General features: G+C 36.5%; 1 protein-coding gene across 5 annotated transcripts in view; it reads left to right on the forward strand.

The window, feature by feature from the left end:
- The window catches only part of LOC149778786 (bromodomain-containing protein 2-like), a 65,525-nt gene that overhangs the window by 32,765 nt on the left and 19,484 nt on the right, over positions 1-13,276 (forward strand). For all 5 annotated transcript variants that reach the window (XM_089939548.1, XM_089939547.1, XM_089939549.1 and 2 more), the window contains 2 exons: positions 5,263-5,324; positions 12,111-12,378. In XM_089939548.1, coding sequence (XP_089795674.1) covers positions 5,263-5,324; positions 12,111-12,378 — 330 coding nt within the window. The remainder of the gene's footprint in view (positions 1-5,262; positions 5,325-12,110; positions 12,379-13,276) is intronic.

Here is a 13,276-nt window from a genome sequence, read left to right on the forward strand (position 1 = left end):
TCGTCCCTAACTTTGAAAGGGGACAGTCTAATTATTGTTCTTGAAAAACAATGAGTGCTATTTTGCTTTTGGAACTGTCCTTGTGAATAGTTTTTGTATTGACGGTGTGAAGCTAAATTAACAGCGGTATTACTCGGTGATCATTTTCAGTACTCTGTATACTTTTTCACATTTATGAAGAGTTGCTTTATCTGGTGCAAATTGAGTTTGCACTATGTCTTCTCATTTCTTTTTGCCATTTTTTATTGGCATCAATTTGAGAAATTCTTTAGATTGACAATTTCCTCGTCCGTCTTGAGTATTAAATAAATGCCAAGCATTAATTCAGTCGGTAAAATGTACAATTGGAAGGGTATAGTTGATGGGATTATATTTGAGTCGAAGATGGTGACTTCTGTGATTATTCTTACAGAGAGCTTGAAGTATATAGATGTCAAATACAACCGTTTTATGTTATTAGTTCCTGTGTAGAAAATTCATGGTACTTATTGCTGTTTTAGCAGTAGTAAAATTGCCAGATTTGTTATTTTATATGTCTATTATGTAAAGAAATCCATAAAGATTTGGTTAGCAACAAATTTGGGATTCATTGCATTATTGCCTAGATGAAAAGTAATGGTGGAAATTTTTCAAGTTGATGCCATTAGTAGAAATTGAAGGTATAGGGAGGTAGTGGAAACTGCTCTGCAGAAATATGTATTAATGAAAAGGAAGGAAAAGTCTTTTTTTTTTTAAAGTGCAAGATGGGCTTATCATTAGGCATGAGCCTTTCAGAAGCTTGGTACATCAGTTAATATATGAAATCTTGGCATTTTGTCTTGACTGCCAGGCATAGGCGATACTTATGCAATTATTTTCAGAGTGTTTTTGTTGAGATAAGTATCATTTTTAGTTTTTACATTTAGCTCAGTTCTTCTTGATACTCTTGCAAATACAGTCATGAAACTTGGGCTTCTTGATGATGGAGGGTACTCCCCTTTGCAGGAAAACGTAGGCTGAATTTACCTCCTTTGCACGATCAAAGACATTGCCGGGTATTTGGAATACAACTTGAAGGATCAGGTGAGACCAAGCATTCTGCATAGATAGTTGTATAGGAGTGAAATTTCTCCTTATTGTCACTATTTAAAGTAATTTAACAGCTTTACATTCAGCTTACATTTGGCTGAGTAGTCTAAAACACTCACCCTTACCAATCACTGGGATCTGACTTTTGTCCTGTGGGTTCAAGTCTCGGATTCAGTCAATTTGGGTATGTGAGAATGCTTGCCAATAGTTTCTCGTTGGTCTGTGGTTCTTATCTGGCTTTTCCCAGATACTGGCTGCCATATATATTTGCTGCTGGGAAATGGCATTAAACCCATTGTATTTTACTTTTACTACTTTACATTTATCTTTTTGTCTTTTTAAAAAAGCTTCATGAAATTTCAATTTAAACATTGACAAATATCGGGGAAAAATTCTACCATGACTTTTCATCAACCTTGGCCTGTATAGACCTGAATGTTTCAAACCAAGTTGATATGACAGATTGTCATATTTCTTAGAATGAATGAATAATGAATGAGTGAATCATTTATTCAAGTATTACCCAAGTACTAGACACTGTACCAGATAATTTCTGTAAATTAGTAAATATTAGTACCTTTGTCCTAATTACTTTGGATTTCATAGGGACCTTTTTGATAGATCTCTGGTAGAATACATATACATTTAATTATATGTGCATGTCTTTGTAATGTTACTTTAGGCCGTGAGTGCAGAATGTGTTCATCCTTAGAGGCAAGCTAAACTGGGCTGGCAATGGTGTACAAAATCATGTCTTTTGTTAGAATGTTTGGCATTTTGTGGGCACATTTTTCAACCAACATAGATTTTGTCGTGTTATTTTTACTTATATAGTCGACGTTTTGCAGCATTTTTTTAAAATCATATCATGACCTTACATCACGTCTTCATTCTCAAGTACAAAATCTAATACATGAAAGGCCATATAATGGGCATACTTTCTTTCTTGGTGTTTGCTCTTGTCAGCATAAAAGCGAGTCCTTTATGAATGGCTTGGCCTCAAGGCATTACACTTATGCACTCTATGGCATTACAATATGGTAAAGAAATTTGAAGTAAAAATGATCTTTGCCAGTAATTATTGCCATTTTTCCTCTTTGGAAACATTTAGAATCTTGTATTTAACATTTTTTGAAATGTTTATATGAAAAGAATTACTTCTGCTCCTTAAGAAAGATTATTGTTATGTCCATTTTTGTAAAGCCTACTTTATGTGGCCTTTGCTTCTACACATTTCCTCTTTTTTTTTTAATAATTTTTTATTTGCAGTTTTGTATAGAGCAGTTGCCATTTACTATGTTGTGTCTTTGTTACAAGTAAGATTGTGTGCTACATGTCTGAAGAAATTGAAATCTACTATGTAAATAGTCCATAGACCACTATTACTATCACCATTTAATCCTGTCATATCATGCGTCTCCAATTTTTACTCATGAATAATAATAAAAGATTGAAACTATCTTATTCTTAGTTTTTTATTCTATGCCAGCTAGCCTGCTAGTATTGTCTCTGGGATGAATGCATTCTGCACATTTTTTTACGATAATTTTATTTTGTGATAAATGTACTGTATTCACTACCATGGAATGTGATCTCACTTGATGTACTTTCTAGTGCTGATGGAACAAACCATTTTGCTTCATATTTAGCAGTGTAGAGTATCAAATGCATAGTTGTGCCTTTTTATCATTGAAAATTGTCACTTAACATATTGTTTACATGCATGACATAACAAACCGTGGTAGGCAACTAATATAATTATCTAATTACTGGAATTAGTATAACTAGAAGTGTTTTACTTAAAACTTTTTACTAGTTCTTTTCCATTTTGATTGCAATGGGTAATCATGTAGTCCTGTTGATCATTTTCTTTATTGATAATAGTATGGACAGAAAATTACACCGGTACAACTTGTTCTAATTTCCTCCTGAACAACTTACCTGGATGTTCTCAATTTAAAGTATGGGGTTAGATGGGTGAGAAAACACATGATTTATAGTTAGTTGGGTTGAAATAAAGACAATACAGACTTTTTCTATGTAGGCTACAAAAGAAATCTTGCAAGACCATAGACCAGGAAAGCGTATATTATGGTCTTTTGCCCAACATCCATTCATGAGTAAGCACAAGTTAATGCTGTTCCTCATAAACTACTTCAGGATTGCCATTAAACTGTAAGCACCTATTCTATGGTCTAGTTGGTCCTAAACAAAAATTGTGCTGCACGGACATCCAATATACCTGCCATTGTGGTTGTCATGACAATCTTTCTCAAACTATTCCACATAAATGGATGGTCATATCAACATGGAGTTTTTACTTAAAGACTTCCTATGGTTCTGTATGAAAATAGTGCTGGTCTGATGTCCTACATGGTCACAGTATGTGCCACAGCAGAGTTCTTCAGCATCTGCTGTTGCCAGAATTTTTGAAGAGCTTATTTGTGTGTCCAGTCATCCAAAAGTTTTGTTCCGATTCTTCTCTGCATTGCAATATTGATTCCTTGCAAACCACATTGCTTAAGCCATATGACTGCCAAATCTCATAGCCTACTTATTTGACATCAGATGCAGCCAGATTATATTCGGCTTGTATCCTGTGATTGCCGCAACATAAGCCGCAAGATTTGAAGGCCTAATGACCAAGTACTGTGAGAATTGGCTGTGTTCAAGATCCAGTTTTTTAAAAAGACTGTGAACTTTGCTAAATTTTTTGGGCTAACTAAAGGGACACTGTATTCCGATAGTTGTGAATGTATTGCAAGATTTGGTTATTGAGTACCCATAATGGGTTGCTTTTAGCTACTAATCTAGTGAGATCAAGGTGCAGATTGTTTGGTTTGAATGGAGCTGTGAGTTTCAAAGAAACCTTTTTTTTATACACTCTATGTGCAAGATCAATGAAGTATTTTAAAAAAAATTGTATTTATGTATCTGCATGGAAGATAGTGTTGATGAAGGTCACGTTATATGGTAGTGAATACTGAAGCATTTAAGATGCAGAGAAACTAATGTTACTTTATATTTGTGTATAAAGAACTAACACAATCTTAAAATACAAAAATAAGGAGAAGAGAGCACAAGTGCACAAAAAGTGTCATTTCTCCTTTTTCCAAGACTTTTTACTTGGGATCTTCTGTTTATACACAGTCACACGAAGTTTCTGTAATATGTTTACAGACAATAACTTTAAATTCAATTTGATTTCAAGCAGATTTATTCAATGTAATCTCTGTTTTTAAAAGATGTGGACATGGTCTTTTGTCTTTGTTTAATATGATTGTTGCCCTGACTAATGAACATAACCTCCATTATATTCGATTGCAAACAAATTGTAATTCCAACTTTGAATTAATGTGATTTCTGATGTGTTTGATTGTAAGCACACCACGTTTTTTTTGGATAAAGTTACAGTGCTGCATATCAAAATGATTCACTGCTACACCATGAACTTGATTCTTTGAATTTGTACAGGTAATTCAGCCATATTTGAAATGCAATTCTGTACTGACAATATCTAGAGGAGTGTGATTGTTAGTAGGTGGAATTATTGACCCTGAGTCAGATGAATGAATACATTCTCACATTTAATGCCTGCCAAAAAATAACTAGAATTGGATGTCCCAAAAATTTGGTATGCATTTTTAATTGAACAAGATCTGGCTTAAGTATAATCCAGTCTTTGTAGTTATTGATCTTGTTTGACTTAATCTTCCAGCCTCACCCCACCTTGTGGTCCTAATTTGTTGTTTTCTTGGAGGGTTTCAACCACACTTGGCATGTGGCTTTAGATAACATTTAGGCAGAATTCTTGCCCATATTCATCATTTGATTGATCTGTGGCCCTTTATAGGTCTGTTATATTCACAAGACAAGGTTATATGCAAACTCGTGTGATTGGATTTGATGTTTTATATCTGGCAGATCTTAATATCCTACATATTACATCGGCTGGAAATTACATGCCACATAGATCGATGTAAGCATCCCTATCCGAAAAACGATGGGCTTGGGTGTACTCTTGGAAAGGTGAAAGGAAAATGCCTCGATAATAAGCCAGGTCACTGTGACCTTGTTTGCTGACTAAACATTAATGTTTTCGTGGACATATTTTCATTTGTGTTGTAACCATTTTAATAAAAAAATATTGTTTACTGTAGCTGAGCTTGCAGTTATCATGTTTGTGTTTAACAGAAACACCAAAGAAGAGAAAGACCAAGATGCCTGAAAGGGCAGGACAGCAGGGCAAACAAATGGTAAGATATTCCAGGTTGGATCAAAAGATGATAAACGAGTTTTTCTTTAATCAAGAGGTTTTTTTAGCTCACTTGACCTAAAGTAAGCTTGTGGTATGATCCTGCATTGGTTGTAATTTGGGAGACATGCATCCTCTAGTGATTGCTCCTCACTACTCTGGAGTCTATATTTCTGATGCAAGTTTAATGAAGCATGAAATATGACTCCGAGCGACATTTGTACATATTAATAAGGTTATCTTGCATCTGATTAGCTTTGCATGTTGCCACTCAACAGGTTATATTTCTGATCGGATCATGGTCAATATTGTGATGTTTGCCTATATTATGAAGATGTTGGATTATTTTGATAATGAGCAAGATCCATGCACTCTAATGAGTTGATCCTGCATTAGATCGGCTAAACTTGCTACCCCTTTAGAGTCTTTTCTGATATGATTTTGATCAAGCTTGCAGTAGGGCTTGTATCATCAAGATATTGGATGGTGAGATCCACACATTAAGATAAGCTTTAGTCTTGTCTGTATGCTTATATCATCAAGATCTTGTACAAGTATGATAAAGTGCCCTGGGTGGCCAAGTGGTGTAGGGTCCTTACGTTTACAGATCACTGACATCTTGCCTCAGTGCGAGTTTAGGGATTGGCCATTGTGGGTATATGAGTAAACTTGCCATGGGTGAGTTGTTCTTCTGAGGTTTTTCGTTGGTTCTTCCTCCACCAGCTTTACTAATCATGTAAATCCTATCATGTGAGCAAATGGTGTTAAGCCCACAAGAACAAGTTGGATAAAGAGCAAGATGCACACATAGCTTGGTCGACTTTGCATCTGATTGGCTAAGCTTGTTGCTGCTTGGGAATGCCATATATCTGGACCTTGGGAATGCCATATATCTGGACCAATTTTGATTGGTCTTTAAATATGGGCATGTATCATCAAGAGCTTGTACGAGTTTGATAATGAGCAATATCCACAACATATTTATGGTGATGTTTTGGGTTTAACATCAATTCTCAGTGCAAAATGGGCTGTGTATGGTGCCCATTCTAATTGGTGGAGGAAGAACCAGGGTAAAACCACACTAAGAACCACTAACCCAAGGGATGCAACTGGCAAGCTTTATCACATACCCACATTGGCAGAGCCTGAAACTCAAACCCATGCAGACAGGTGAGATGTTGATGATCTATAAAGGTGAGCGCTGTAGACCACTTGGACGCTTTGGGCCATTTTTAATGATGAAGTCTTTTGTCTGATTGGCTGATCTCATGACCACTCAGGGAGCCATATTTGTGAATGGAATTTGATAAAACTTGGTTATATCATCAAGATCTTTGACTCTGTTAGCAATAAAGAGTAGGCTCTGTAACATTTACAAGGTGATCTTTCATATGATTGGCTGAGCTTAATACCATTCTTGAAGCCACAATTCAGATATGTGGGTTTGATCCTAGTTGGATACATGGGTAATTTCAAATGTAAGCAGGATCCAAACATTAATGAGGATATCATGCAAGTAGTTGGCTGAGTTTGTTAACCGCCTTGCAACCTTGTATGTCATTACAATCATGGATTACTTGAATTAGAAGCAAGACTGCAAATATTACTTCTCTCTTTAAAAAGAATCATTGTCAAGATACATTAAAATCGGTAACAATATTGTATAAAGCTTGGGGGATGGTTTCAACAAGGTGTGTTCTTTTAATACTATATATGCCTATTCTGAGAAATGGTCAGCTGTTATGGAAGCCATGTGAGTAATACTGATCCTAATTTGGCCTCTTGTTTAGCTCAACTGGCTTGAAAGCCAAATGAGCTTATGGTGTGGTTGCATCCATCATGCATCTGTCCAATAATTGCTTGTAACCACTATGGAGTCCCAATCTTAAATTCAGATCTCTACTATTCCTCATGAAAACCTAATGGTGACTGCATAGGGGTCAAGTTCTGGTGACCTATGTTATTACCATAATTGCTATTTTTATCAGCCAATCAATAGTCTTATCTCTTCACATATGGGAGACCGAGCAGTGTGGCTGAAGACCATTCATATGTGCCAAACAGTTCACTTTAAGATTGTTGAAAGCTGCATTTCCATTGGCTAATTCAAAGGTCACCAGAATATGACCCCTAAGCATTTGTTGTCTGATCTACACAGTGGAGATCTGTTTTTACTCTGTCTGAAGTCAATATTTCAGATCCAACTTGTGGGTTTGATTATGAGAAAGAACCGTGCATATTAATGAGGTGATACTGCACCTGATTTGCTAACTGTTCTGCCACTTTTGATCTTATATCATTGAGATCTGTAATGAGTTGAATTACAAGTGTGATCATCGCAGTCAAATGAGCTAAACTTGCATTAGTTTGGCTAACCTTTTTCCACTTATAAGGCCTGTATTTCTGATTCGATATTGATCAAGCTTGCAAAATATCAAGGACTTGTACAAATTCAGTGAGTGAAATGCACACATTAAAGATTTTCCATCTGATTGACTGAGATTGTTGCTACTCAGGAGGCCATATTTCTAAATTCTATATTGTAGTCACATGGGAAGCGTAATGTTTGGTCCAGTTTAGATTTGACTTTAAATATGGGCTTGCATCATCAAGATCTTGGGTAGATTTGACGATGAGCAAGATTCACACACACTACTGAAGTGATCTTGAACCTGATTGGCTAACTTTGTTACCACTTCAGAAGCCATATAATTTGGATCTAAGAGTATATGTTTGCGTCATTAAGATCTCTTATGAGTTTGATACTGAACAAGATAAATGAATATTAATTTGGTGATCTATCAGGTTGGCAAAGCTTGCTACCACTCAGGATGCTGTATTTTGTATCCAATTTTGAACACACTTGCAGTATATGCTCATGTCATCATGATTTTGTACAATTTCATTAATCAGTGAAAGTTGATCTTGCATCTGATTGGCTGAGCTTACAACTCGGTAAGCCATATTCCTGTTATTATTTTGATCAAGCTTGAAAGCTGGGACTTGTCAAGCATTTGGATTGGTTCGATAGTGAACCAGATGCATGTGTAACAGGCAGGGAGACACATTCTAACTATTGCAGTTAAGAATCTAACCTGGTTCCTCTTTCTTGGTTGGTTGCACATAACCACTAGATTAAAAGGTCTGGACAAGCTGGACTGGTTAGTATGTGGTCTCATATACCTAGACTTCTACACTCCTCCCCCCTTAACTTTACATTTGTCCTCACATCTCACTGAGATACACCTTGGAACAGTCGAACACCACTCCCAACTTGGTGAACAGCTGCCGAGTCGCACAGGCTCCCAAATATAACGCAAGTAGAGGCAAATTCAAACTATCACAATTGGGCATGAAACCTGATTGGTCCTTCTCACATTTGGGTGCACATACCAATAGACTGAAAGGTCTGGACCAGATAAGTGGTTAGCAAGTGGCTTAGTCCATGTAGGTCACTACATGTGCATGTTAATGATTACGATTTGATCCTGAATCTGATTGGGGACCACTCTGTTAGCCATTTTTGTAATCTAGTTTGTTAAAACTTAGAATATATACTTTTATCTTCAGGATCTTGGACTGTTTAAAAAGTAAATGAGTCTATGCATATACATGAGGTGGTGATTGAGCTTGTTAGCCCTCTGGAAGCCATATTTCTGATCCAAATTGGGTCTAAAGTGGAGTATGGGCTTACATGATCAAAAATGGGGGCTATTTTGAAAGCAAGTGGGATGCGTTCATACTAAGCGAGCAAGCTAAAACTGGATTCACTTGCTTCTTGCCACTCATTAAGCCTATATTTTGATCTGTGTTAATTATCAGGATTGTGGAAAATGGATAACTTCATTTAGGAGCAATTGACTGCATATTAATTACGTTTTTATCTTTAAAATGAATGTCAGGATATAGTAACCTAGGCAAACTCTACATGATAAAGTTTGGATATGGTTGACATGGTATATTTTTGTAAAATATCCAGATGAGCGATATAAACTCTTGTTGATAAATATAAAACTCCTTGACAAATTCTTAATTTATTGTCCAGAAGTTCTGTTGTGTATTTGTGGTAAGTATGTTTATTCACTAATTTTTCTCTGTATTATGTAAATATAAACCATTTATAAAAGACAGATGAACATGAAAACTGACAATATCAGTAGTAACCCTTTACATGTGGACATTAAATATTCACAATATTTTCCATAATAGGTCATTATCTGTGGTAGATACGGTCAGTAGGGAGGATATAGGAAACAATCAAATCAACACAGTTTGAATTTGGGGGGGGGGCCCCGAGTGGTCTAAAGTGCTCAACGTTCCGATCACTGCCATCTCACCTCTGTGTGGGTTCAAGTCCAAGGCTTGGCTAGCATGGGTACGTGGGAAAGCCTGCCAGTAGCTTCTCGTGGGTTGGTGGTTCTTCCCTGGGTTTTTCCTCCACCAGTTATACTGGCCGCCATGTATAGCCTATCTTGTACTGAGAAATGGCGTTAAACCCTACAACAAAACAAAAAACAATATGAATTGAAGCTAATGGCACAGATAATACACAGTTTGCTCTCAGAAGTTAAACTGCCTTGAAAATCAGCCCCTTCATGTATTTAATATATGCCTTGTATGCATGTGAAAGATGCAGAGCAAGAGAGAGAAATCGCTTTTTAGAAGAAACATTCAGAATCGTGCATCAAAATCTAATTGTAAAAATTTGGTCTGAAATGATGAAGACATTCCCCTTCAGCTTAACAAAGAAAAATGTTGATTCATAAATTCTGCATACTTGTAGTAAACATTAGTAATACAGATACACAGAACCCATTTTCCCATCTATTAAGCCAAAGAAAAATTTCTGTTGAGTGATGTCAGCCATGGTTTTGTGTCCCTACTCCCCTACATGTCCATAAACATCATCATTCCCAGTGCACATTTGTTAAAGATTCTGCTATGCAACTTGATATACATATTGGACTAGTGGTCCAGGTGTGCCCTTTTCTATTAGCAGTTTTTCAGTTTTAGTAATTTGCTTCTCGTTTTTCCGTTTGTTGATATGGACATTGTCCATTTTTTATTCTAGAGCACTACTCAAACCATTCAAGGGGGTCCCAGGGAGGTCTAGTTGTCTTAGGCACTCGCCTTTACGGATGACTGATGTCTCACCTTTGTCCATGCAGGTTCAAGTCTAGGGCTTAACAAATGTGGGTATTTATGAAAGCTTCCCATGGGTCAGTGGCTCTTCCCACGATTGACTGGGGTTCTTCCTCACCAAATATTCTGGCCACCATGTATAGCCTATCATGGGCTGAAAAATTACTTTAGACTCCTAAGAACAACAAATTCAAGGTATCTTTATGAAAACCTTTTCACATTTACACAATTGGTCTCCATTACAGATCATTTTTTTAAAATTAAACTTGATAAATTGGCTTATAAATTCAAGATACATGTTTCATTATAAGCAAGATCTGCATATATTAATGAGCTGATCTTGTACATAATTCAGTGAGCTCAAGAAACAATATTTATGACCAGTCTTTAATGAAACTTGGTAAATAAGCTAATGTCAAGATGTTGGATGATTTAAGAAGAGTTGTGCACAGTTTTGACAAGAGACTAATCTCCATCGTGGGGGAGTGGCATGGGGATATTATTTACATCAGCAGATACTCACCATTCATCAGAATTGGGCATTTGCAATTGGCACAGGTTGAACAGCAATTTATTGTAATGGGATAAAACCAGGTCAAACCATCTATTGTCCACTTTTTGGTTTCCAGGTCAAACCTCCAAAAGTATTTAAAATTCCTCTAGAAAACTTTGGACGCGCATTAAATTGGTAGTCCTTGTATGTCTCTTGTTACTCGCAGGTCTTCATTTTCAATATTTTAATGTTTACATTCATTCATCCCACCCTCTGTCCTGTAAGAAAATTTGTCAATAGCCTTTCTTAGGTTGGTGGTTCTTCCTGGGGTTTTCTCGGGTTTTGCCTCCACCTAATAAACTGGTAGTCATGTATAAGCTTATCACGTACTGAAAAATGGCACTAAATCCACAATACCATACCCCTCTCCCATCCATCGATCGATAATGCTACTGTTACCAGATCATAACTCTGAAGTTGTTCAAGATATCTCTATGAAGTTTGGTACACATATTAGACTAATGGACAATTTGTACCTTTTGCTATTAAGAGTTCTTAATTATGCTTTTGTCAGTTTTTCATCATCCAACCATCGATCAGCAACGCCTTCATTTTTGGGACAAAACTCCAAAACCATTTTTAGATATTGATAATAGTTTATGGAATATTAGACATACAAGTCTGGTAATTTATTGATAATTGATCTGGCACATATATTTGACTAGTGGTGTACATGTGCTGTTTCCCATTCACTGTTCATCATTTTCAATATTTGTTTTGTTTTCAGCCGTCTGTCCTTTCATTTTCTTCACTTAAAGTGTCTAGTGTATATGACATAAATATTAACTACAGAATAAATGCACAGGACATGTATCTTGCACTAAAAAATCTGAAAATTTACTTCAGTTAGCAGAGACAGTCAAAACAAAAGTAGATATGTCAAGATGTTAATAATATTGATGCGAGGGTACCACCTACATCTGACAGGGACAGATGTTGTAGAAATAATTGTTCCCAGGGTTCTTTTGGCCTAATTTTACATGCAGTGATTAAGAACACTTTATATGAATCTCCCACACACACACACACAACACTAACTACATTCAACTTGTTTTAATAGTATATAAATTAAATTTGCTAAATCTTTCCTAGGCTGGACTTGGATCACCTCCAGTGAGGATCCATATTGGAGGAAACGATTCCATAGTTGTCTCTCCACAACCACAAAAGGATCCAGCTCCCCCCAGGTTTGATTTATCCTCTCAGGCTATCAGTATGTCGGCTGCAAGACCCACTCAACAACAGCAGCAGGAGTCCAGTATGATGGCAGCAATATCAGCCGTAGCATTCCAGCATGTCCAGCTCCCAATCAGCCAGCCTACTTCTGTCATACATAAGCCACCATCTCCACTTGATTTTGGTAGGGTTTTGATAAGTGAAGCCTATTTCCTTTTTAACTTTTCAGATCAAGGACTAGAAGACCTTATTGGATGATTTATTGTCCATCATCCATCCATCCATTTCCAAAGCTTTGTTAGAGCCACTTCTCCAAAATTATTTGGTGGCTTGCCATGAAGCTTTACACGCATGCACAAACATCCCAAAGTCTAGTTGGTTCTAATTGAAATGGTGTCACATAGACTTCCAATATGACTGCTACAATATCTTTGTATATCTTGTTCTCTCCATTCCTACTGAAAGTATGGTTTTACAGAGATGGGGTTTTCACTAAAAGACTTGTGATCCCTAGTTTGTCATATGGATTGTTGCATTGAAAGATGGATGGTACCCATGGAAGGCATTTTAAGAACATTAATGTCAAGGTAGTCTGATCACTCAAAGGGTTCATATGAAAATGATACAAAATTCTAAATTGCCTCAGTGGGTGAGTACTTTATATTAAAAGTCACTATAGCAGCTGATTTGAAAATTCTTTATCACTCTAGAATATCGGAGATGGTATTAACATTCAGCAGTTAAAACAGAAGCAGTCTTGTCTTGGATTCCCGGACATTCTTTTCAGCCACTTGAACACCAATCCCTTCAGTGGACTCTTACATTACATAGTACATACTTGCACAAAAAGCCACCTGTTTCATGGAGACGGCTGATGACTGGGCCCCAGAGTGGCCTGATGAGTTTCCAGAGCAGTTGTGTTTTATATTTTGCACATTGTCATCTTATCATACTCTAAATTTTGCAGTTGTTTGTAACTTGTTTCACCAGTTTTTTCATGTAGGTGCTAGTCCTTATCTTTCTAGTTGTTCGCAAAACAAGCTTTCATTGGGTCCAAAATCAATTTTGTTTGAGAAGGTATA

Source organism: Sinohyriopsis cumingii, chromosome 17 (assembly GCF_028554795.1).
Source record: "Sinohyriopsis cumingii isolate HCF-2022 chromosome 17, ASM2855479v2, whole genome shotgun sequence".
In the NCBI taxonomy this organism is placed as follows: domain Eukaryota; kingdom Metazoa; phylum Mollusca; class Bivalvia; order Unionida; family Unionidae; genus Sinohyriopsis; species Sinohyriopsis cumingii.